Source organism: Rhea pennata, chromosome 3, assembly GCF_028389875.1.
Source record: "Rhea pennata isolate bPtePen1 chromosome 3, bPtePen1.pri, whole genome shotgun sequence".
Lineage (NCBI taxonomy): Eukaryota > Metazoa > Chordata > Aves > Rheiformes > Rheidae > Rhea > Rhea pennata.
Genome location: NC_084665.1, coordinates 97,858,621 through 97,885,250, shown reverse-complemented (window position 1 = coordinate 97,885,250; position 26,630 = coordinate 97,858,621). Strand labels below are relative to the sequence as shown.

The following is a 26,630-nucleotide window of genomic DNA, read 5'->3' as shown; positions in this document are numbered from 1 at the left end:
GAAAGAACCTACCTTGCAAGTGTGCTGTAGTCAGGGGAATAGGTGTGCTTGCAAGCATTTTTATTTAATCTATATCACTTGGCTGAGCTGAGTATTCTGTTTCAAAATTGTCTTGTTCTAGTTTGATAAATTATATGCAAATGAAACTGTTAAAAATCAGAAGTGTGCTCATTCCAGAAAAAGACAAGTCTGTCTGTGTTTTGCTTGAATTAAAATCCTGTTTTGGAAAGTAAAATTGATTTACTTGATGTAAAGTAAGCATGTAAAATTAACATGTAAAAAAGGAGAGAAATATTTAACCTCAGCTTTTGTGTTTTTTTTCATTCACTGACTCTCTTTTGGCCCTTTATTATCCCCTGCGTATCATTTCTGCTTTGGTCCTTCGAGATATGCCCAGGCTAATTGTTTATCAGAAGGAAGCAATTACTTCTAAAGATTAAAATATAGCAGATCAAAGGGAGAGATTTGGGTTATAAATCTGAAGTTTAGGAATTCTCCAGAATCATGCTTTTGACTTGACTTCAAAAATAAAGTCTGTCTTAATTTTCTTTGTTGTCAATTAATTGTTTATTGTTGGGAACATTTGGTTTTAGAGCATGAACATGAGGTCTTGTAGTGTATCATGTAGTGACACACAAAGTTTCAGTGTGATCATTTCTATTTTTTTAATATTAAGAATATTAATAGTTCTGTCTCATTCCCAGATTATTGTTGCTTTGTTCAACTTTCTTTTGCAATTACTTTTCTTCAAAATCACTTGCTAACCCATGACAAATGTAGCATAAACAAAGTCCTGAGACTGTCAGCCACAGTGAATTTCCATTGCCTTTTGACGTGGAATGTGTTGTGAAAAATATTGGCTCTAGATCATAATTTTAGATAGGCACTTTAACCCAAATACAGTGAATAGTTTCAAGTATGCAGATCAGTTCAGCTTTTCTTTTCAGTTTTCTTGTTCTAGTACATAGACAATCCTCAAAGACACTGTTCCTGTAGTTACTCTTGTATAAAACATATTCATTACATTTAAAGAGTTTAAACTCTCAAACCGAGTATTTAAGGCTGGATCCATAAACTGTTGTTAGTAGTGCAGTGTTTAAGCTACCCGGCCACCACTGGATTCCTTAACTCATAGTTAAATACCAAGGCTTCTCAGGCAGTGAGAAGGTAACTAAGAATGTGGTTCACCAAAGCTTGTATATTCTGGGAAAGCCACTTAAGCAGTACTGTAAAGAGACCCCATGCCACAGAGCAAAATATTCTCAGCTACACATACTCTTTCGGAGTGAGGCCTATAAATTAGATCAGCTTTTTTTTTTTTTTTTTTTTTTTTTTTTTCATGGAAAGCTAGAGAAAGAAAAAACATTAACTCCTATGGCCAAGATATTCATCCAGGATGAAATCCTGTTTTTTTTCAAAAATCCCTCTTCTGCATGGGAAAATCCAAGCCTCCAATGTCTAGTGTGAGTATCCTAACGCTAGAACTCTATTGGTGTGGATTTCTTAATGTCTCCTGCCAAAGTTGTTATGTTGTTTACTAAATCTAAATATTCCTTGGACTTGGACTAGTCTTCTCTGTATCAACAACATGTACTCTCTGCCCTTCCACTTCCCTACTTTGGTTTAATTAACATATTTATTGTTAATGCAATATGAAGCAGCTTCCAGTGTGAAGGAGGAAAAAAAAAATCACACCTGATTTTCTGGTTCCTCAACTCCAGTGTGGACGCCTTAAAGGTGGACTTGTTGGATATTGTTGCTGACACATTCAGTATGCCACACACTCCGGAGAGTTTAATTCTGTCTATCTTTATATGAAGTCTGATCCACTTAAAGTGCAAGGCAAATGGATCCTCATCTAATCTGGGATTCTTCCTGGTGTGTAATGTGGGAACATGTTAAGTGGGACGTTGCTTTTGGGCTGCATTCATATGGCTGGTTATGTTTGCTGACAGAAACCTCGCTGCACGCAGAATGTGCATGACGGCAATGTTAGATGGCCCTGAAAACTTCACATGAATATAAACTTCACTTACAACATAGCAGATAGGTACTTGTGCAGTGAATCTAGCCATTATACGTTACGTTTAGACTAGAGAGACCAAGAGTGCTTCTTGGAAGCTACAGTTCCCAGTTAGCAAGCGCACACAAGAGACACAGGTAAGAGTGAGACAGAAGCATGCACCAGTGTCTCCTGCCTCCTAGTTTTCATGGAAGGGAGAACTGGGCATGGGGCCTAGGTGGATGGAAGCTGCGGTGTACTTCAACAAGTGCCCTGCTCATTCCAGGAATTCAGGACTTGCCATGGCGTGTCCCACCAGATAAGTCTAGATGTAGCCCCATTACTTGGAATTTATTTTTCTGCAAAATGTTAATATAAAAAAAAATTTGTTATTAGTGTCTTACTGTAGAGACATAGATCATAATAATCTGTGGTATGCCTGCTTGATTGATATATGTACATGTTTATGTTTATAATATGTTGATAACAATTACATTGATTTTATAATAGTAAGCTCCTATAGTAGAGCACATTGATTCCTAAAGATTAAGATCTATAATCTGTTCTGTGGGTAGGAAATTTCATTAATTTATAAGTAGATTACACTTCAGGTCTGGAGTCACCATTTTAATATGAACTGTGGATCTCAAAACAGATGAAGGCATTTTTACCGTGTGTAGAATAATCTACTGTGTAAATGTAAGCTTGTTCTTCATGCTGCTACATGGTGCATTGGTATATTGTAACAGGACAGGTAGCTGCATGGTTTCCATGCCTGGATTAGCAATAAGGATTTGTCTTGTTCTTTCCTGACTGCCTTCATGTAGATCTTCTAATTCAGCTACCCATGCGCTGAATGGCTAAACTGTCTATTTTGTCTCGGGCCAAAAGGAATTATACATAAAGACCTTCTGGAGTTACTTAAAATCTTGGAAGAGACTTTTTGTCTTTATAACTATAGAAAGATTTGTCACAATTTATGATGCTAAAAGTTGTCAATCTGGGTCTGGAGAGCATTGCCTTAGCACTCTAGTAGAATAGGATCGAGCTAGAGCAGTCCAACAGCAACATAGGATGGAAGGAGAATTGTAGTAACCCTTTCGGTTTTTCTGAGGATGTGGGATACAACCAAGTAAGTAACACTTACATGGCTGTGTATGCTCTGAGTGTTATGCCACTGATAAAAATAGGTCCACAGTCTGGTCTGTGGCATGTGAGGAATCATTGCTATCATCTGGATAGCACAGAAATTAAGGCTTGATTCTTTATTTGGATATGGAAGAAAGGGGCTGGAGAGAATAAGCTGCAACTCCCTGGTCTTTAGCCACTCAGCCTTTATATAAATTAATGCTGCAGAGAGTACAGTCTTTTTTTTTTCTCCCCCCAAATTCCTGTAGACATGTAGACTTTAGCTGTTTCAGGTGAAATCCTCAACAGGTCATATCTGGCTGCTCTTATTATACATACGATAAGAAAAATATAAAGAAAAAGCAGTTCGGTCCCATGGTCTTATAAATAAAAACTTGAATAGAAACTTGGAATTAAAAGAATATTTGTTAGTGTATATGTGAAATGAAATTGTGACTTCAGCCATAACAGGCTTCTTTTGCACCAAAATATTTCTTGTAGTGCGCTTGTGTAAAATTACTACTACATTTGCTTCTGTACAGTTGCTACAGATAAAAATATATGGTGTTTAGTTTAATTATCTGTATAAATGGTTTAAGACTAGATTTGTAGATTAAAGAGTATCTAAGGTGAGCCTGTCTCTGTCTCTTGGGGTGTGTACATCAAATAAAATATCCAAATTGCTGTATACGTTAGTATGTGATTCCAGTGAATGCATTTCACACGACATAAAACTCCCTGTAAACCAAGTGTAGTGAAAGATTTAATTTTGGTTTTTGAGATTTCAGCATGAGTACTCTAACAGTTCTGCATCTGTTGTGAGGAAATGGAATTTACAGTGTGAGTTATAGTTTTTAATGCGTATGTTTCTTCTTATTTCACTCCCTCAAGAAATTTCACATACAGATATATTTAGTGTACATATGAAGGAAAGAAATACAGTATCTTTGTGCCTTTGAAATAAATCCACTTACAAGTTATGCTATTCCTGACTGGTAATTGCAACATAAAGGACGTGGTATTGAGTGCAACTTGATGCGTGTTGCAAAAAACTACCTCCACTCAATCTTGTCTTAAACAATTCACATGGGTTTCATTAACCATGTTGTTGGAAAACTTCTTTTTTTTTCTATATAATTCAGTTACTTTTTTCCCTTGTTATCTGCAACTAGCCATTTGCATTCCAGATTGAGCGCTGTAATGCATTTAATAGAATTTAAGACTTGTAAAGGATAATATACTTTCTACATTACTGCATAATGAATGACAAATTTAATGTGCTTTCAGGTTATAAATATAGCTATTTTAAAGGCCAACTTCCAGTCTGCATACTCTTGGAAATTTTAAAATATAGATGATTTCCAGGTTAATGCTAGGCCATTCCTCCTTGCTTTTTTCACTGAACTGACACTTTGGAAAGCCCCTCGTCCTTTGCTCTTTAATAACTTTAGACAGCTTGGCAGTCTTTTGAGTCACTTCAGCTTGACACAGCGCTCTGTGCTTAATAAGTACATGGGCCAAATCCTGCTTGTCTTCTTCCTTTTGATAGTTTCAACATGGTTTAGCAGGGTTATTCGCAAAGTTGGTTAAAGAAAAAGCCCTATTTCAGACCTGTGCACAAAAGTAATGTTTTTCTGTAGCTGCATCTTAAAAGTGTTTTTTTACTCTGTATATCTGTGTGTGTGTGTGTGTGTGTATACATATATAAAAAATAACTTTATGATAGAAGGGTGCTACACAGCTTGCTTCAGCAAGCACATCATTACATCTGTTTGTTAGAATTAACCTTTGAATTTACCATGTTCCAAGTATTAGCATATTCTGCTTGTTTACTTAAACATATTGATTCAGACTTAATATCCAGAAAAGCTGCTTATTTTTAACAGCTTTTTCAAAACATAAATTTTGCTTGCATTGCTTATTGTATGATAGCATCCCTGTTAATCCATATTTTGAAAATAGTGTTCCTTGAAGTAATAATGGATTACTGCCATGATAATCAAGCATTTATGCTTTTCCGCTGCATTTTCATTGTAATATTTACTTACTGAGAAAAAAATTTCCTAATACTTAATTAATAAGTAAGTAGAATCCTAATACAGATTTCCTAATATTTAATCTACTCAGAAATGAAAAATTTACAACAGATGTTACTGCTTTATACAGAATGAATATGGAAGGAACTTTGTAAGAATTTATTTTTTCTGCTGGTGTATCATTCATGTGAGCTTTAATCATAAGCAGTTGAATTAAAGTAAGATAAAATTTTTGTTTGTTTATATTAAAAGTGTAGTATGAATATTTGAAGTATATTGTAGTATGTGAATTGTAGTATGAATACTAGAAGTGTGGTATGAATACCACACAATGAAAAATATCATTGCTGTTATTTAGATTGGGTAGGTTGTTTGTTTGTTTTTTTTATCCTAAAGATAAACAAAACCAACTTTCCTGTTAATATTACTAACTACAATTTGTTTTATTTTATGCAGATATTATAATCACTAACTGATTCATTTTTATTTGATAAAGTTTTATGGTATATATTTAACTATTCTTTTGAAGGTTCCATGTGTCCTGTGATGAGAACAGTTGTCCATCAGCTCAGACAAGCCAACAGAGATGATCTTCATGTTTCAGGTAAATGACTTAGGAGGAGTAGAGTATCTAAATTAATTTGCCTGTAGTGGATATGACTGTAGTCCCACAGAAGCTGGCTGTAAAGCTGTAGAAGGATAGTACAATCTGCCACCCCCATGCTCCAAAAACTGCTGTTGGTTTTAGAAAAGTGAAGTTGGTCAAAACCAGAATCTGATGTTTTTGAAAGGTACTGTTTTGCGTTCTCTGTGTGCAGTCATGTCCGTTCTCTTCTCAAGCATGCTGCAGCTCTGAACTACGGATGTTCTTATTCGGATGATAAAAGGAAATAATCAATGCGTTTATCAGAGTCAGCTCCTGCTGGAATTCTGCACTTAAATCTTCTCCATTGGGAAAATTAATGTTGGAAGTTTCTGTGACCTAAAATACAAAAGTATTGGATTTCAAAATAGCATATCAGTCTATACTCTGGAAAGTCACCAAGTATCTCCCCTTGGTTTTTAAAATGGCATTAAATAAACTAAATCAGTTCTCATATTTTGCAGGATTTGATCTAGCAGAAAGTTTTTCGCTGAGACAAACATCTTGTGGAGGGGAAAAAATCTGTTTTAAACTGGGAAGTGCACCTCTCATCAGAGACACAAAGTAAGTTACTACTTAAGATTAAAATCTTATAGGGATTATAGGTTTTAGGTATTTTCATCTGTAACAGATTTTTCTGTGGGGGAAGCAGTCTGATTCAGGTGTTCGTTCTTCTGGAATCTAGAAACAGCTAGGTAGAAGGTTAAAAGCATGTATCTTGTTCATTCTTAAACAGTTCTTAAATTCTGATATTGAAAATTCTCCTTTTTATACAGAAAGATTATAAAACAAAGAAAAGGAAGAGCATTATGTTTCATAATAAAATAGGAAGTGTTTACCTTGCTATTTTTTTCTTAATGAAATCATCTGCCCTGTCTCTCATTGCTGCTTTCAGAGATAAAGACAGACGGATGGTCAGCATTTCCTTAAAAGCTGTGTTTTCACATAGATTTTTGTTTTCAGTGAGATTGACACCTTGCCTCCAAGCACCAACAACATGGTTAGTACTCAGTGTTCAGAGGAGACTAGGCAACATCCTATTATAACAGAGAATGAAAAGAAAGGCAGACACCCCATGGAAAATTAAAAGCAAGGTGAAAGAGAGCAGGGTGAAATGGAATTGGGTGGATTTATGTTTGCACTGGGGCAAGGAAATGGTGAGAAGCAGTTCAAGTTCCCCACACTTAGACAGTGGAGAGAAAAAGAATCCTTGCAGAGCTTCTTGGTTGCGATACACTCTCAGTCATGGGGTTGTGGTGTCTGTACAACGTGTTCCAGCGATGACGTGGGAAGCAGCTGTATTCTCATGTTTTCAGGTTGGGTGTTCTTCATTGCAAGAGCTCTGGCTCTGGGTTGTGCAAAAAGAAACGCAGCCATGCCCTCTAAGTTCCCCTCCGCTTGGATCCCGGTGGGAGCAAAGAGGAGTTGTGGGGCAGAGCAAGGAGGAATTGTGGGGCGGCATGACGCCAGGGACCCATGGAGAAGGAGGAAGGAAGGTTCACAGAAACCCAGACACAAAACAAAATGATCCCTGGGACAGAAGAGTGATTAAAAATATGACTCTAGATATTCTATGCTAATAGAATAGATTTTAAGTTATCCTGAGATATTAGATACTTCACATGTTAGATTAATACAGTTGTGTAATTCATTAAAATTGCATAAAATAATCACTTTTATAAAAACCTCGAATTTTTGCTATGCATAGAGAGAAATGAAGATTCTAGATAAAACTGACTGTCACAGAAAGAGCTCTGCTCTCTTTAGGATCTTCCCAGTATTACCAAGACTGTCTTTACGAGAGTAGCAGGTGAAATCAGGTACAACTCATACCAACATTTGCTAAAAATATTTTGAAAGTAAGAAACTTTTATTTATTTATTATTCATTTTCAAAATTTTTATGTTGTCAGTATGAATAGAAGGGGAATATGAGAATATAGCAGAGTAGAAAGTAAAGGCAGTAACAGAAAACACATGGCAATTTTCCTTTTTTAGGAGTAAGTAGTTCAGTAGAGTTTAACCATGTGCAGTCAGGAAGAGAAATACATATATGCAAGATGATTAATTTCCTGAAATTGTTAGGAAATTGACAGCCAAAAAAGAGAGTGAAGAGGGCTAGAAATTATAAGAAGAATAAAGGGGAAAATTCGTGATTTTAAGGCATTATTTCTGAGACTGTGATGGAAGGGGCTAATTCATGATGGTGAGGTTGAAAAATGCTAAGTTTTTTCCATTTTTTTACTAGTTGATCTGAATATTAGTGTCTGTGCTTTACTATCAGCTTTTAAAAACAATTATTAATAAAAGCAGCAAAAATGGAGGAATTCGTGTCATGGCTGATGGCTGCTGCTTAGCAAGGCCTTAACTCTTAGCAGCTGGAAAGAAAATGTTATAGAAAGAAATAACACTTCTTTTTTCACTTTATTTATAGGTGGGAGAGAAATATAATATTTATTTCTTTTCTTTCTTGCATCCACTCAGCTTTTTGAATGAAAGAAGACTGATTCAAACATATGTGGCTCCTTTTTTCTTCATTTTCACTGTAGATTGGGCAGAGGATAAAGACTTTGAGTAAAGGGTGTACCTAGAGGACAGAAGGTTTGGTTTTGCTGCTGTCTGTTGCTTATCATGTTCCTCTGCCTCCCCATTGCTTCCTTCTGCATGTATACACATTAAAAAAAAAAAAAAAAAAAAAAAAAAAAGAGAGAGAGAAAGAGAGAGAGAGAACTAAAAAGAAAGCCTTCCCAGTCTCCCCTAGCAATATTTGTATCCAGTGGATGAGCATGTCCACTGGATGAAGCAGCTGGGATAATTATCAATGAAATACATAACAGTGCTAATGCTTAAATATAGTTAGGCTAAAAAATGATGTGTTGTATTGGTGGTGATAAGGGATAAACTGAACTTCTCTGTCAGCTTGGTGTGGAAGTAAAACGTGTCTCTCCATATACCTCCATGAATAAAAAAGGGATATATTTTCAATAAAATTTAAGGATTACAGAATTCACATTAAATCCTAGATTTACATTAAATCATAGTTTTTAGTGGAAATAGCCTTATTTTTGCTTTTTTTTTTGAATTATCATCACAGAGAAATATAAGTCATAAGTAAAAGCAGAATTTTGTTTTATTATTCCAAGTGTTAAATGTATAATAATTTGTTATTGAAATAAGACTTCAGACAAGATTTAAAAAAAATGTTAAAGATACTCTTCTGAACTTCTAAGTCAGTTTTAAAAATAAGGGAAAATGGCAGTAAGGAGCTATGTGTTTGAGGTGATAGGTTTATTATGAAGGATGGTCAGGAACTCAAACATCTATCTTCAAAGCTTTATAATTTATTTCATCTCAGTTGCCCAGGTACAATATCGTGTAATAAATTCCTTGTATTTAAAACTCCTTTTCTTATATTATGTTCAGGTTGTGTAGTTGTAGACCCCTTGTGTTACTAGGTGCGCGAAGGTTTTTAGGATCATCTTCCCTCAGAAAATATGTAAGTAGACGTGGTGTGCAGTGAGTAGCAGTACGGTGTTTGTTATCCTTCCTGCAGGAAACTGAGAGTATCTGATTAAGCTGACTAGCAAGTATCGAGTGACTTGGTGCCTCTCCTCTTACATTTCATTCATTCAGTTGCGGTATGGGTGATAGAAAGCTATGCTGTGCCATTTTTTTTGTGTGATGCCATTTTGATTTTTTCAATGGACATGGAGTAGTGTTGCTCCTATTTATATGTTGTAAATAATTTACAGTATAGTGTTAGCGTGGGAAGTCGGTTATGGCTCTGCTGAATTTTAGTTTTTTCTCTTGACTTTACCTCTTTTTTTTTTTTTTGAGGGCAGTTCTGTAGAAATATTGCCTTGCGATAGGAGGTTGGATAGCTTTTGACGGCTATACGGTCGTAATAACAGTCATTGTATAACGTTTTCACTCTATTTCAAAAAGTACCTTACGGAGGCACGTTTTTGGTAGCTGCGGTTGAGTAAGTACTGCCTACGCAGTGTCTGGCAGGGTAACGCAGAGCTCGCAGACAACAGCAGCCCCGAGCTCGGTGCCGTTAGCAAGGGCACGCGATCTGCCTGCGGTGTTCAGTACCACTGGACATGAGGCCTTTCAGGCTGATCTGCGCTCCTCGGTTGTCTGAGAGGGAATAGCATTATGCCAAAATAGTTTTATCGTCCTTTTCTAAAGATACTTCGGATGTCGGCTGTTCCCTTTTCTGGTTTGGTCTTCTCTGGGGTGCTGCTGGGGTGTTTTATCTCCTCTGTAACACACGTGCAGAGCCACTAAGGCAGCTAATAAGTTGATTTTTACTGAGATTCAGAACGCTTTTGACCTGGAGGTCTGTTGTCCATGTTTATGAAATCTTAATGGTACAGTCATTGCTTTCTTGTTTAATAGTTTGGCTCAATAAATCATATTAATTTACCAAAGAGTTTATCATAGGCTGGCTCTTAAAATGATCTCAGAAATACAGCAGTTGGGATTACTCTCACGACTGTGTTAGGAATTTTTCCACTTTTGATTCAAGATCCTGAGAAAGATCTTGGATTTGGACTGTATTTGGACTATGAAGCTCAATCAGCAGTGCTGTCATCCCCTGCTCACAGAAGAGCTGGGACTATGGCTTGGGCCGTATTTCAGAGAAAGCTTCACCCCCTTGTGGTGTCTAGTTACGGGGCGTAGAAATACTGTTACCATTTTTGACAGTATATTCCAGCTCTGAGGATTTTTTCTGTTAAGAAGAGAAAGTGGTGATAAAAGAACTTTTCTAGGTTTGTTATTTTGTCTTTTTTTCTTTGCTGACCCTTTTAATTACAAAAAAAAAAAAAAAAAAAAAAAAAAAAAAAAAAAAAAAAAAAAGCCCAGATTTCTGTTTCCTGGGACACAGCCAGCATCAAGCAAAGGCAGTTTCTATATTCACCATTAGACACTGCTTTATAGCTAGCACCGTGCTCCCCAAAGGTACCAGGCACGTGTTTTTGGCGGAAAAGCCAGGTTCCGCAGTTGTCCTCAAAAATATTATTAAGATATATAAGAATTAGTATGCCTAATTCTTAAATGTTATTTGAATGGATAGACGTGAAATTTTGAATGGGTAGATGTGAAACCAGTTTCCAAAGAACATCCTGCACCTTTAAAATAATACTGTGCTATAAGATAATGCTGTTACTCAAAATGGCAGTGAGGCAGCGCCTCTGCTTGGTGGCAGTAGTTACGGTGAATGTGTTAAACAGTTATTGTCTGTCTTTACATGTACTCCTTGGTCTACTTAAATATTAGTTACGTAAGAAACCACCCCTTGCTTCCTATCCCAGATTCTTTTGAGGTTATTTGAAGTGTTTGAGCCAACAATGCTGAGACTGAAATGTCTGGTATTTTGGTTGCAGGGTATTTTCAAGAAAGGGGCCTTGTCTCTGGAATTTACTTCCTGAGTCTAGGAGCCTGAATTTAGTGCAAATCCTGGTGCTTTCCTCAGGTCTCTCAAAGCAGTGGATCAGAAGCTGCAGTGATAAAATTTCTTTCTTTTTCTGCTCCTGGTTAAAGGTACTGAAATTGTGTGCTTTGTATATATTTCCAAAAATCTGAAATTATACTGCATTTTAAAATTAAAAAGAAGTAGAATACAGGGATTACTATTAAAATAACAACTTGGAGCTGTAGCTAGCATGTGAATACCAATTATTTCTTGTTATAACTAAGGAGAAGACTGAGGCATCCTATTATTAAAAATGATAGGAAGAGGCTTCTTTTAAAGAATTAAAACATGTGAATGTCTTTTTCTGCATATTTGGATTATTGCTGTTTGCTCCTACCTAAACTAGTTTGTACATGAAAAGTGCCAAGATCTTTTATAAGTTCTAAAAATCAGGCATTAGTTTTAATTGCTCTGTTAGGGTTTGTTTGCTAAATATGGAATTTATCATTTTGTGATTCAATGTGCAGCTTGCTTTGTAGAAAGAATTGGGAAAACAAAGATAATAGCAGGTATTGGGGGGAGAGGAAGGGTATGTATATTGAAATGTATAGTACTTACATTGAAAGCAGACTGTGAGGCAACAGAGAATAGAAAAGCTATTTTATTTATACCACTGACTGTAGTAAATCTGAATTCTTTGATCTTTACTGTGTCTCAAAGACAGTAGAGCCTTTAATGTAGCAGCTTCTTACCAGTTCAGTTGGTGAGTTGGTGATCCAGCCAGTGGTGGATTCATAGACTATTTCTTTCCCCCTTTTTTTTTTCCAGCAATATTGTTCTTGCCGTAAAGCACTGACAAATTAAAGGAAGGGTCTTCTGCGAGGTGTGTGCTCTAAGGGCATTGGTCCATAAGGAAGAGTGTGCAGGAGACCATGGATGTTTCTGTGGATCCCAATTCCCCATGCACCTCTCAGGTCAGGGTGAAAGTTAAGACAGGCAGTAACCAGTAACAGAACTACTGGATGGACGTGTAATAAAGGCAGTTTTACTTATTTTGAAAAACATATATTTCAAATCAGACATTTTTTTTTTTCCCGTTGCCTGTATTTTAAAGGAAAAAAATGTCCAGCCAACATTATTTGGCAGAGAGTTAAAATTAGGAATTGATCTTCACAGCCCTTCTCTGCTGTTCTCAGCCTTCATCTCACTTCTTCCATGTCAGTCCCGGGCTCTGTGGTCAGCCAGGCCAGCAGCTGATCCCACCCAGCTGCGTGATCCTCCCACAGCCGCACCGCTGAGCGGGGACAGAGGGATACCACAGAGCTGCGGCTCTCTGCAGCCTACTTTAAGCAAATCCTGAAACTGCACTTTCAGTTTAATGATTTAACCTGCTCCCATGGAAAACAGTTCTGTTGCTCTGAGGAAAAAAAACCAACATCTAAGCAATTCCAGTTTTGCCAGGTGCTGCTGTTTGGAGTCCCTCACTTCTGTTCTCATCCGACAATAATCATTAGTTGAAGAGAGCCTTAAGTCACACCTGACTGTAGGGAACTTCTACAAGAGTTTATATGTCTCTTTCTTACTCTCCCCTAAACTTGCTAAATTTTAAAACCTTTGTAAAATTGTCTTACTTCTTTCTTGTCCATCTTCTTTGAAGAAATATCCCCCAAAAAGTGAGTGAAAGAAAACACTATGAGTCAATGAGGGGGATGCTGATGTAAGTCTATAAAATGTGTTTTAGTGAGCCCGCTAGTTATAAAAGTCTTAGAACAAAAATATAGTTGCAAAATTCATAGTTTGAAGTTCCTTAGGAACCAGAAGTATGGGTATATGCAGTAATGCCGTATGCAGCCACACACCCTTCAATGAAATGTGCTGGATGTAGTGCATATATCTGATCATAGAGCTTAGTCCCATGTAATGTTGTGTAGAATTAGAAGTTGGAAAATAATTTATCAGTTTTGCTGACTGGACTGAGAGGATTCATGTGTGTTTGTAAAAAGCATATAATTTCTCGTGCTGAAGCGGTGGTGCCATGTATCAGCAGACTGCAAAAGTAAATCAGAATTTATTTTGTGTACTCTGTGATTTAACAGTTTATGAAATGTTGTTTGCATTAGCTATTGTCAGACATTCCTCTTGTTGACTCAAGATGTACCTGCAAAAAGATGTTTGTGCTGATACAGCTGTTACTACATTGAGGTCTTCATAGTTTAAAGATGTCATAAAATATCACACCCTGCCCCCTCCCATTTTGCCTCCCAAATTGGTAGTACTGTGGCAAGAAAAAAAAAATCTGAATTTTAGTTTTTCTATCTAAAAATAGTTCATGGGCTCTCTCACAGTGAAGCTCCCTGGCGCTTTTTTCATTACGCTGATTTTTCATTTATTTACAGTTGTTTGTGAAAGATTTTTGGCCTCTAGCATTTCTTTGTGGTTAGCTCTTTGCAGTTTTTATCATCCTACCATGGAATATTTTTGATAGATGAAGGAGATAAATTGCCAAACATTTAAAAATGCTGCTTTAATTTTGCATGAACAGTATCTTTCACACTTTTTTTTTTTTTTTTTTTTAACTTGGAGACCTAGGTCTCAAATTGATTTTGATCGTAAGCGTGCAGAGTTTGTTCATCTCAGCCTTGTCTCTACTGAGTATTTGTCACGTCACAAAGTCATTTCAGAACTTGGAATGATAGTTTTGTAATTTAAAGAAACTAAATACTGGTGTACAGCCATCAGTATGTTAAAGGGACCATGTGCAAGAGCTCATATGTTTTTTCTGGATTTAGTCAATGTGACTAGCTGCAGAATTCCAGAATTCTAAAAAAACAGAATATCCTAAAAATACTCTGGAGTTGGACATAACAATCCAGGCCTTGAGTAATTTGTTAACGGTTCTTAATTTGACATTAGGGTTTTTAACTGTCACATGCAAATGCATGTATTTTTTATTTTGAGGACAAGACTGCTGATCATTGCTATCCCCATAATATTATTGTTAATATTGAAGTTCTTAATAGACTTTGATTTATATTTTGTTTTCTCTGCTGAGAGTTTAATAAGAAGTATGTGTGCTTAATCTGTAGTGAATGTTGATGCTTACCCAAAATAAATATCTTATGAATTAGTGAATGGCTAAAGAACATGAGGTTTGCTTTGCGCGGGTTCTGAGGACTGACCGTACAGATAGCACCCCCAAGATGCTGTGGCTCCGCTCGCTTTGGTTTTTATGTTCTTAGTGGATCTGTCTCTCAGTGAGAAGTTCAGAATGTTAGATGCCTGCCAATCTGAAGAAATCTATGAAACTAAATAAAAGAGAATAATATTCACCAAGAGCATGTGAAACAATGATAAAAATTGTTTGCCAAAAGTTGAGGAAGGGGATGTGTGCTTCCAGGTCTAATGTTTGCATTCAGGACCCCGTCCTACTGGATGTGCTTATTTTGAAGCACAGCAAATGCAATTTCAGCATTAAAGTTATTGCTGTTGCCCAGGATTGACATCTAGCAGCTGGCAGCAATAGGATTAGTAGATAATGCTCATGTATTTTATAGGAATAGGTGTTACTTGGAAATCAGTTGTTTTGGGGAAGAAAGGGATGTTTTAGTGCAGCAGCTTTCTCTGAAAGTGTATCTTGTGAAGTTAACTCAGTGGGAACCAAGAATACTTAACACAGGAAGTTTGCGTGCTGTATGAACTGCAGATAATAATTCATATAGACAGTAACTCTTAAGAGTAGTCAAGTGGAACAGAGATATCTGAAGCAAATTTATCACTACAGGAATAATAAATAAATAAGTAGAAGATACGTTGTAACAGTAGTTCAGTAACGAAACTGTATATGATGACTTGAATGTCTGAAAATGTTAGATACAAGGAATGCTACCAGACATCAATATTTACTCAAAAAGGACCATAGACTTTGAAACAATTTTTTATTTTTCATAAGTTGCATTCTTTGCCAAAGGAGTTTCTTTAAATTCAGGAAGCACTAAACACTTATATTTCTATTAGTATGTGGAGACAGGTATGCTACCAGGAAATTACATAAGCTTAAGTTTGGGTTGTTGTGAAAACGTTAGCATTAAGAAAACACTTTGTGATTCAAGATAGCTGATACGATTTCATGGAAAGGGAAAGTCATGACTCATTAGCTGGTTGGAATTCTCGAAAGATTTAAGTGTTACAGCACTGCCTCGCTTCAGTGCTCTAGTTAAGACCAGTTAGCATTATTAATGTGAATCCATGTTATGACTTAAGAGGACATTATTTTACTGCATCCTGACTTTTGCTATCGTGAGTAAATGTGATCTCTTTAAATAGCTTATGTTGCACTGATTTTGTTCTAATATGGAAGAGAATATTTGTATTTCTATTATAAATCATGCTGTTAACAGATTTTAATATAGATTCCCATCAAACTGGGTACTTAATTCCATTGTCAACCAAGTAATTGTTTGATGAGAGGAAATGCATCAAAAATACTGCTTTTGTTTGTCATAGGGCAGTAAGAAAGTTACTTACTTTTCAAAATTTCCAAAATACTTTCTTGCATCTTATTACATGATTAAATATTTACAATTTTATACAATGAAAAATGTTAGTCATGTTTTCTTTACTGTCATAAGTCTTCCAAAGTTTAGCATGGATTTTATAATAAGTTCATGTTCCTATATCATGTTCTTAGAATTTGTATCAGTGGTAAAGATTTAAATCTCAATCTTACTGTTGAAAAATAAAACCGTTATTTGTTCTACTGATGTTAATTTCACAAATAAGTTGCAGAGATGATTTAACATCAACTAGTGGCTTAGTTAATTGATATAAATATGTTATTTTAATGCAAAGGTGTTTTCGCACAATGAAGCCTTCAGTGTATTGGGAAGAGTCCATAAATTCGCAGCATTACAAGCTTCCTTGTTTGGATACAAGGCATCTGGCCTGTTTCCCCAGCCTGGGAAAGATTCCTCATCATACCCAGTTTTCTTGTTGGCTTTGGTTTTCTTTTACATAAAGTTTGGGAAATAAATAAAAAAAAAAAGTTAGTTCTCTTATCCAGAGCTACCACTGCTGCCTAGATCTTCTTTCAATACCCATCTTGAGTCTAATGCAGGAGCCCATCTGCCTTTCTAAACATTTTTTGGTTTCTTTCTTGGCCCTTGAAGGAGAATACCTGGCCACTTCCCAGCTGGGTCAGATAGTAACAGGGTTAGCTGGTTGCAGGTCCTTGGCCCATCCCGTTAAACATAGTTGTGACTCAGTGGGTGGCAATGCAATGTTGGTATTTTTTAGTTTGATGCATTTTAACCCCACTTACTCTGTAACTTGCTGAAATCTTGTTGTTACAGAAAGTGTGAGAGATGCAGACTAAGATGTATACACTCCTTTTTTTAATTTGATGTTAATTAGACAACCCATTTCTAAGTCCCAAGATTCTTTTCAGTTTTCAGAAATGTGTGCAGGTCTTTCCATGTAATGCAAATTAATTTTTTTTAATCTTTTATTTTGCATATTCATTCACTCCAAATCTATAAGTGTGATCATGTGTTAACAATTTTTACAAACAGTAAAAGAGTGTATTATTTATCTAGTTATCCTTCATATCGTAAGCAGAACATCAGCTTTAAATATTCATAGATTAGTCATGTTGTGTGTAGGGGGTGTTAAGGCAAAAGCATGTTCTTTTTCTGTAGTGTCACTGCTGCAGCTGACACAGCTACTTATTTCAGGTCAGTCTTCTGGTATCTGGTATCATAAACCTGCTTTGCCACTCCAGTGTCTTCTATTGGTAACTTAATCTTCCTCACTCCTTATACAGTCTTTTTTGGGAGAGATCAGCTGGAACCAAAATGGACAGATATATCCATCTGTAACAGCGTGGTAGGCTGTGATACCTTAGGGTTGCCTAAGCCTTTTTTCCTCAGACACTTCTTAGCATGGCCAGCTTGTGACTTCAGCCTGGAATAAATTTGTTTGCAGGCAGTCCTGAGTGCTGAGGAGGAGGAATTATCCAATGCGGAGGAGCTACAGTTATCCAAGTCATTATTTGAAGATTTTATGAAAAAATGCATCCCTTAGTTTCATTCTGTTGTACTCCATACAGCAATCCTTTAAGCTCTCCCTTTCCCCTCCCAGCCTCAGTATTATGTTCACTGCAACAAGGAATTTTATAGAAATGATTGCTGGCCTGCAAGATATTTTACCTTATACATCATCAGCCAAAGTTGTCTAGGGCCTGGCAAAGTGTACCATAGCCAGAGAAGGAAGGGTAAGGGGGAAGATGCCAAGAGTAATCTGAGTTTACTTTGCTAGTGCTTGTGCCTCTGATTACTTTAGTGGAGAAAACTACCTAACATTTGTCATTGGTGGTGGTAGGTGGGGGAGACTATGCAGCTAGAATTTGAGGGCTCTAAAAAAAACTGAATGCATTTGAGTTGGGCAGTGCAGCGCATGCAAAAATATGCAAGGTAGCTCTTGTGGGACTAATATGAGAAGTAGAGGGGTGTGAATCCCTCAGTGTGTGGCTCTGCTTGACATGATTAGCCCTGCTGTGCACTAAACTGAAAAAACTGTTCTGCTTCTGAGATCAGCTTATGTCTCTAGATACCAGTACCAGTGCCTCTACAGCACTGGTGAGTTGCCTCTGAAAACCTTTAAGGAAAGATGGGTGCTTAAATTTCTTAACTTCTTCCTCTTCTTGTGAAGAATGTATGAATATATAGGCCGAGGAAATGAGGAAACAGAAATTCCATTTTTGATTTTCCCTTCTTTGCTTTCGTCTTGCCCCTAAAAAAAAAAAAAAAACACTAAACCACTATGAAGTGCCTCTTCTGTTTTCAGCCTAAAAGGAAAAAAAGAACATGGATCATGGCCCCCAGTAGACAAATCTTCCATTGTAGTCTGCATTTTCTTTTGCTTTTTCAGACAGCAGCAACCACTAAGATCTACAAATAATTAACGTTGTACCAATAGATCTGTTTTCAGAATAGGAAGCCTGTAAAAATGCTCTAGAGAAATTTTTGCTGCCAGTTGACTTTCAGAGGTTACAGTATTAGGTTCTTTTTTCTAAAATCTTCAGAGTTCCTTGCTCAGCTGAATAACTCGTTCCACTGTAGATAATCATATTTAGCATAAGAGCTTAAAATCTCATTTACTTCAGAGACTGCCAAATAGCATACTTTTCAAATAACTAGGTCTATTGTCTTTGTTCCCTTTCTAGAAGCAAACTGGAAGGGCCAAATTAGTTATAGAGCTGCTTGTAAAATGTCTAAATAAAGTCCCAGGGGTGGATGTTGGAAGAATTATGTAAAATTACTTTAAAGGTATTTAAATTCACATCGTGTTCTCTTGAATATTGCCATAATTGAAAAAGAAAGTCTATCACAATTGGATTTGAGGATATTTGGCATGGCTAAATGGCCTTGAGAGCCTATGTAAAATGTCAAAAGCTTGATAGCATTCTTGAATGATCTGAGGAAAACTTAAATGTCTGCCATTCTTTTAAGTGAGTCTTAAAAAACTTTAAATTTTGAACAAAAACAGCATTTTAGGATACAACTGCAAAACGACCAAAGGAATGGACAAATCATCACATTACTCCAGATTCCTCCTTTCATATTAATCTCCAAGGATAATGCTTTATTCAGTTTATTTTGTGGGTAGTTTGTCAGGAATATGCCAGACCCTCAGTAGTTTTCTTATAGAGGCAATCAGTCTATGAATCTGATTTTGAACAGAAAAGGAACTGCAGTTTTCTGGAACATACATACTGAACGATAAGACCTTGTGCTTGCATGCACTCAGGAGATATTTCATTCCCTGTAATGAATCACAGTGTTTGAAATGTGTTAGGAAAATGCTTTTTATATAGATTTGACTGCAGAAGGGAAAGCAGAATGAGATATACATCTAGAAAAATCATTGTTTCTGTTGAGAGGGGATGAGGGTTGAGATGAGAAGCTTTTCTTTTATATATTTTGCATTTGTATATTTTTGATGTCCTACACTGTGATAGGGAGATGGATGCTTGTACTAGAGGGATCTGAGCATTTCCTAGCTGATATTTTTTAGTTTTGTTACATGAAGAGAGTTATGATCTGTGAAATGTGGAGAAATGTCCAGTGAATGTCCTCAGGTTGCCCAGAGAGGTTGTGGAGTCTCCTTCTCTGGAGATACTCAAAGCCTGCCTGGATGCAACCCTGACTAACATGCTCTAGGTGACTCTGCTTGAGCGTGGGGGTTGGACTAGATGATCTCCAGAGGTCCCTTCCAACCTTACTGATTCTGTGATTCTGTGAAAGCGACCTTGGTATTAGAAAAATTGCTGTATTCACAGGACTCTAAAAACATCAAATTGAATGTAAATTCATATTATAACACACTTCTGAGGAATAGTAGGTGGTACTGAAGGTATTGGTACTGATGCATCAGTATCAGCTACAGAGGTGTTAGCAGACTTCTACAGCTCCTGAAGATACATAAGAGAAGAACCAGGTTGGAAACACAAGACTGAAGCTGCAGAGACTTAGGTTTTGATCATTTTATACCATTTTCTCAGTCAGCAAGTGATTTTGACATTTGAAAGACCAATCTGAGATTGGGCAGCATGTGGCAGAGGGACACCAGAAACAGTGTCTTGGAATTGCATGATTAGGAGGAAGCAGATTCATAGGAGATGCTTTTCCCTTTTGAAAGAACTTAGAGTTGCACACTTTCCTCATCTGTGTTCCCCATCTATGAAGCTGAAAGCTGTCTCTGGTTGTCCCCTACGGAAAATAGGATTTTAAAATAGGTCTGGATTTAAAACCTGAATTTAACATAAGACTTGAGTTTAATATAAGATGTGAGTAGAGCAAATAGATTATTGACTTCAATCTTTCAGAATCACATGTAACCATGCAATAGATGTTTAGCTTAAAATTGTCTGTATAACATCTACTTATACCTCTATGTTGCAAAAGCCCTCAAAATCTTATAATTATCCTATACGTTTCTTTTACTTGCTTTGTACATAAAAAGACAACTTACTGGAGGATGTGCGCTGTCTGGATCTGTTCTGTTGCACGGTCTTTTCTTGAGTCTATACCAGTGCAGCTGTGGAAGGATCCTTTGGCATATGAGAATGAGTAAAATTTTAACTTGGTTTAAGTAGTTGGGCTCTGGCTTTCATTCCTTCCTTGAATCACCTTCTTCCATTGCAATGTTCACTGGTAAAAGACTATGATCTTTTTTCACTCCATATGTCTTTAGCATGGAAAGATAGTTACTACTGATTATAGCAGCTTGATTTACTGTGCAGCATTCAGGATAAAGTGTGCTATTTTAGAAGGGAAGCATGCTGTTTAAATAGATTATTTTATAGTGGAATACTGTTGCTAGTTTCTGAGCATGTATATGAAATGGATGTGAAATGGAAAGAAGAAACTTCTTTCATACATTTTTGAATTGCATGCATTACTAAGTAAGTGAGAGAAAGGACGAATGATTACAAATCACACATTCTTGCTTTTGGTGATCTTTGGTCTTTGGCTTTATTTGTTTCCCAGGTACAAGGAGAGTTCACTGATTACTCTGAGACCTATTTGGTTCATAAAAGAAATAACTGAGTTGAAATCTACTTTCCACAAAATAAGACTTCAAAAGCTTAAATATTTGCCTAAATTTTTTTCAAAACTACCAGGCTGTAGAATTCTACTTAATAAAATGAGAAGAATTGTTACAGTTCTTATTTCTAGGATATTTTTACTACTTTTAAGGCTGTAATTCTTACCACTGCTGACTGCTTTTCAGAGAAGTTGAAATGTGCAGAAGTTTTCCAGACTTAAAAGTGGTCATAGTTTGCTAGCCTTACCACTTTGAAATCATTGGAAGGCTAGCCTTTGACTTCACTGGGGCCAGGACTGTGCCAAATATGAATATTTAGTCCATTTAGAATCACTAGGAAAAAAAAATACTTAGGAGGCATAGCAGTTTTTAAATTTCTATTTCTGATAGTTTGTAAATGTCCTTTAAAATTTCTATAATAATAGCATACTGTCTTTCACAAAATTTTTTCTAAGCCCTCTGTGATATTAAAATGAGAGCTAATCTATACCTATTTAGTAAATGGAAACAGAAGTATGATGAAGCATATAGAATATTTGGTAAATCCCCTTTTTCAATGTTGAAATGATTTTCAGCTTTGCGTTCAGTGGCACATTTTTTGAGTGGCTTGTGCTCTCCCTAAATGATTAATAATAAGTCTTAAGCTGTTTGCATAGTTCCTTAAGTTGCATCATATAATGTGTCACAGGAAAACAACTTGAGGCCTAATGTAATATGAAACTACATAGTGCATCTTAGTGTGATCTGAGGAAGATGGATGGATGGGAAATTATTTCTTATTTTGGGCAACAGACAGCTGTTCTTAACTTTTACTTAAAAAGAATTTAAAATATTCCTTCCAGGCAGAGGTTGGTAAATTGTTAGGGTCAGTTATTTCCCCTTCCCCCATTATACTACCCAAGTTTAGGCAAAAAGCAAGAATCAGAAATATAGTGATCTGATGCAGAAGTGTTGATAATAATGTGGAGGGTTTTTCTATATCTGGTCACCTGAGCTTTGCTCTTTACTCATAAGTGATCTCAGTCTGAGTTCCGTTAGCGAACGCAGAGGGAAACATTTCAGCCTCTCAGTCAACATAGCACTGAATATACCAACATCCACCATAGGAAAGTTGTTTAAGCTGACTTTTTGAGCTCTGGTCACCAAATTGCTGTAACATTGGCATGTTATGAATGACATATACAAGTAATGGTATATGCCAGCTGGAAAAGATGTGTCTTGCCATAAACTCTAAACATCTCTCACTTCACTCTCAGGAAATATAAGTTGGCTCATCTTTCTCTTCCTGGAAGATGTTCAGCAAGCTAGAGGCTTCATTGATACTTGTAAATACGGAAGTTTATCATATACTGTAGTGCATTCTTATTCAGGCCCATTAGAACTCACAAGATTTAAAAATAGATGCTGTTTTTCCATGAGTGCTTTTTTAAAAATAAAAACAAAAGGTAAATAAAGGATTGCCTTACTAAATTTGATATGGGTAACTCAATGCTGCTTTACAAAGATAGAACTAAAACTTTTTATAGCACAGTGAATACACAGTTAATTCATTCATAATTACTTCTTTAAACATGGGACTGCTAGAACTAGGTGATAGCAGAGTTTCAGAATTTGTCAGAACTTCAAACAAATGAATAAGCAAATATTTTTCCAAAAGTCAGTCTATACTTTTTCATTACAAATGGTGGAAGGTATGCACAAATACAGATGCAAAGTTCCTGCAAAATGCCTGTAACTGCTCGCTGATAAGCTCATAATGTATAGTCTGTGCTGTGCTGGAGCCACAGCACCTGTTTTTATGAAAAAATATGACTACATTTAATCCATTAAGACAAGGATGCAACAAAAGCTTTCTGCAGCTATGAGTGGTTATATGCTTTGACAGAGTGGCGCATAGATGTTGCTGAAAGGTCAGTATGTATTTATTAATATTCTGAATGCATCTGCCTGATGCTTCAACCTATGGCTTAGTAGAGATACCTGACTATCCATATAGTACTGTGTTATATTAGAGATTTTTCTGCTTGCTTTTTTTTGTTGTTTTTTTTGTTTGTTTTTTGTTTCCTCAATCTGCCAGCTGTGGCCTCTGTAATTTACAGTACACCTCAAGAAGGCAGACTAGGGTGGTGTAAATCCAAGTCTATGTGTTCAGCTCATGTACTTCAATTCCTGCTATTGTTTTCAGCAGTTTCCACCAAGGGTGTGCTTAGCTTCGAGAACACAGTGCTCCATTCATCAACTGTGATTTTTTATTATATACTACTGACCAAGGGAGAGATTCAGATTGTCTAAATTCCACCTAAAATATAATCTGGTGAGACTTTAGGCGCCTAAGTTTAAGAGAAAGATTCAGATTGTCTACTCTCAAGCACCACCTAACCCCTCGTGGCACCTAAAATAAATCATTTTGGACCACAGGGTTCCCTAGGCATGTCGGCATGAGTTCCGGTGAAGTTCAGAAGCACCATGGTTTAAGCAGCCAGGCATTTAATTCCCACCCAAGTTTCACTGTGACTCAGAGATGTGTATAGAGATGCCTGAACTCAGCTTATGTCCCCAGAGCTACCTGAGTCATTGGCCATGCTTAAATCACACGTAATAAACTTAGACAGCATTGAATTCAACACCAAATATGGTAGTCATGATCACTTTCAGTGTAGAAAAGGTGGAGAACAGGAAGAGAAGAGAACTTATTTAAATAGCCTAAAGGTTAGAGCAGGCAGCCAGGAAGGAGGATATCTGATCTGGGTTGTCCTAAAGTTGAGGAAGCCAACAGTAATGATGGAACTTAATTATCTGTCTCACAGACAAGGATATTTCCTGGGAGAGAAAAATCTTAAATTCATGTTTGTGCTCCCAATAATGATTATTAATTTTCTTCAGATGCTTTTTGAAAATACATAAGAATCCCCCAGATGAGAGATTAGAAGCCAAGGATCCCTTAATTCACACTTCTGTTTTAATTTGTAAATTCTTTTATGTCCTCTTCTTTATAGATGAATTTGCATAGAACTTACTATCATATGTGTCTGCAATGTTAGAGCTTTGTTAAGACCAACCATCTCTCTTACTACTTTTGGCTGAGGCACTATGATGTACCACTCTAAATGATTGTCCCCTCTATGTTTGTGCTTAGACTATAGACTATATATAGACTTTGAAGTGAGCTTGGCCAAGGTTTCCTTCATCCCTATTGTCTCTCCCAACCTTATTCTTTCCTTTTCCTATTGCTCTTTTCCTGTGCCACATGGAAAGGGGTAAATGAAATATTCTATGAGAAAATACTTGCTGAGTTGTGGGCATGCTTTTGTATTATTTTGTTAATATTTAGTGCAGCTTCTTTACCATTGTCACCCGACATATAATGTCTCATTAGTTTTTTGTAGAGATCCCTTTTACATGTTGGCAGATGCAACCAGCTGGAACAGTAATTTAAATCAAAGAACTTCTGAATTCCAAAATCAGTGTTTTGAGAAATTTTATAGGTTTTTTTTAAACCATATTCCACTATATCATGAGGACTTAAGTCAAGTTGTTACAGTTATTTTCACCAAATACCTTTTTATATTTCTTTTAGAACATATACATACGAGGTCCAGTTCTGAGGCATTTTTTAACCAAACTTTATAGAGTGGAAGATACCATCTTGTACAATCTAGATTTTGTTGTAATATCTTACTGATTGTCTGTATTTAAGCTATTTTAAGGCAAGGTACATGCCTTTTACTCCATTACATTCACTTGAAAGCACTCGAATGACTAAGAGCAGGGGGGAAAATGTATAATAGTATATAGTGTGTAGTCTTCTGAGTATTTTCCCTTTAGGGTAGTCAGCATCTGGCTGGAGGCATTGAACATAAAGCACATCCTTCAAGACATCTGTTAATGATTTTCCATTAATTGCTGATCAGGGAATGTTCATTTAGTTATGCACTGAGAATGCTTCCTAGAGAATAAACTCATTGCTTTTGTTAAGTCAAGTCTTTTGCATAGAGCAGTTGTGCTACTTGCTGGTATTAAGCTTTTCAGATAACTGTAAATTATAGTTTTATATTGTTTTTCAAAGAAGATTGAATAGTGGAGAATGATTGATTTTTCTGTTCCATTTTTTATGAAGCATAATATATCACATCACTTTGACTGTGTTATTTGACATTTGTTTACATCACTTTTACCTCTGCTGTGGAAATTTCATTAAGCAATCTGAAATTCTTTGCGATGTATGCAGTGTTTTGGAAATATCGTAGGAAATATGTTCTTTAGGTTTTAAATTGGGAATAGTGAGTAAGTTGGCAGGCAGGACTGCCATTCAGAAGGACTTTGACAGACTGGAGAAATGGGCTAACAAAGACCTCACGAAGTTCAGCAAAAGCAAATGCAAAGTCCAGCATCTAGGAAGGAATGACCCCATAGGACAGTACTGTCTGGGCAACAGCTTGCTCAGAAAGTAGCTCTACCAGAAGAGGTGCTGGAGGAGGGCCCGGGGGGAGGTCCTGCTGGATGACGAGCTAATCTTCAGTCAGCAGGGTGTCCTTGCAGTGAAAAAGGTGAGCTGCATCTGGGGATGCCTGAGCCCTACCAGTCAAGGGAAGTGATCATTTCCCTCTATTTGGCACCTTTGAGACCACATGTGGAATTCTGTGCCCGGACTGGGGCTTCCCAGGAGAGAGAAAGCAACACCAAGATGGCTAGAGCTCCGGAGGCATGATGTACAAGGAGAAACTGAGTGAGCTGGGCTTGTTTAGTCTGGACAAGAGGCAACGGACACCAGTTGCAACAAGGAGGGGGGAAAATCACTATGTGGGTGGTCAGACACTGGAACAAGTTTCCAAGAGGATTTGTGGAATAATCTCCATCCTTGGAGACTTTCAAAAGTCAGCTGGATTGGGCTCATATTAACCTGATCTAACTTTGAAGTTGTCCCTGCTTTGAGCTGCGGTTTGGGACCGGTGACCTCTGAGGTCAATGATTTGCATGTCTTGAGTTTTAGACTGATTGGACTTCAGCAGGCTTGGGCAAAAGTAAGGAATGCATTTCCAAATGAATAACTTACTATGTTAATGTTCTTATTCTTTTGTTCTGTGAGATAATTATACGTCCATGCCTCTAAAAAATGTCTGACATGCTACTTGTATCAGAATGTATCAGAATACCTGTCACTTCTATGAACTATTTAAAAGGGTTGAATTTCAGAAAAAATACTATTAAAAGTAGTCTATAACTCAACTCTAGAGCCTCTGGTAATCATTAAGCAGACACCATCTCTATATTAAAATTAGGATTGTGCAATCAAGTTCTTTGTTTTGAAGCTTCTGCATTCTAAATTACTCATATTCTAAGACAAAGATGAGATAAATGAAAGCCACAGATGCAGACACTGCAACACACACCAGTATCTTGTAAAGGGTTAACAGTGAAGTCTTTATGCGGGAAATAATGTTGTTTGCTGAAAACTGTCAGGGTTGCCCACTTCCAGCTAGTCACATTCCAGAAGATATTCCATAGATGAGAATGGAGGAAACTTTAGAGCCCCATACGGCAGAAAAAATTCCTCCCTTTTTCTCCGCTATGATAAGTAAATGGTTTATTTCTATATAACTAAAGATGGGATTATAGTTACATACTGATGTGCTACAATGACTTTATCAAAAATTAAATAAAAAGAGAGAGAGGAGGAAAGCATCAGCTGAGAAGACAAAAGCTCTGCTGCCCTTTTTGAAGTCAGTGCACTTCACTTAGGATCGCAGGAAAGACCCCTTCCATCTAAAGAGGCCTGCTCTAATCCTGCTAAAAAGCTTCT

General features: G+C 36.7%; 1 protein-coding gene across 1 annotated transcript in view; it reads left to right on the top strand.

Annotated features, from left to right (window-relative positions):
* Positions 1-26,630, top strand: part of COL19A1 (collagen type XIX alpha 1 chain) — a 186,401-nt gene that overhangs the window by 3,640 nt on the left and 156,131 nt on the right. Inside the window, exons 3-4 of the mRNA XM_062573096.1 lie at positions 5,696-5,770; positions 6,274-6,373. Of these exons, the coding sequence (XP_062429080.1) occupies positions 5,696-5,770; positions 6,274-6,373 (175 nt within the window). The remainder of the gene's footprint in view (positions 1-5,695; positions 5,771-6,273; positions 6,374-26,630) is intronic.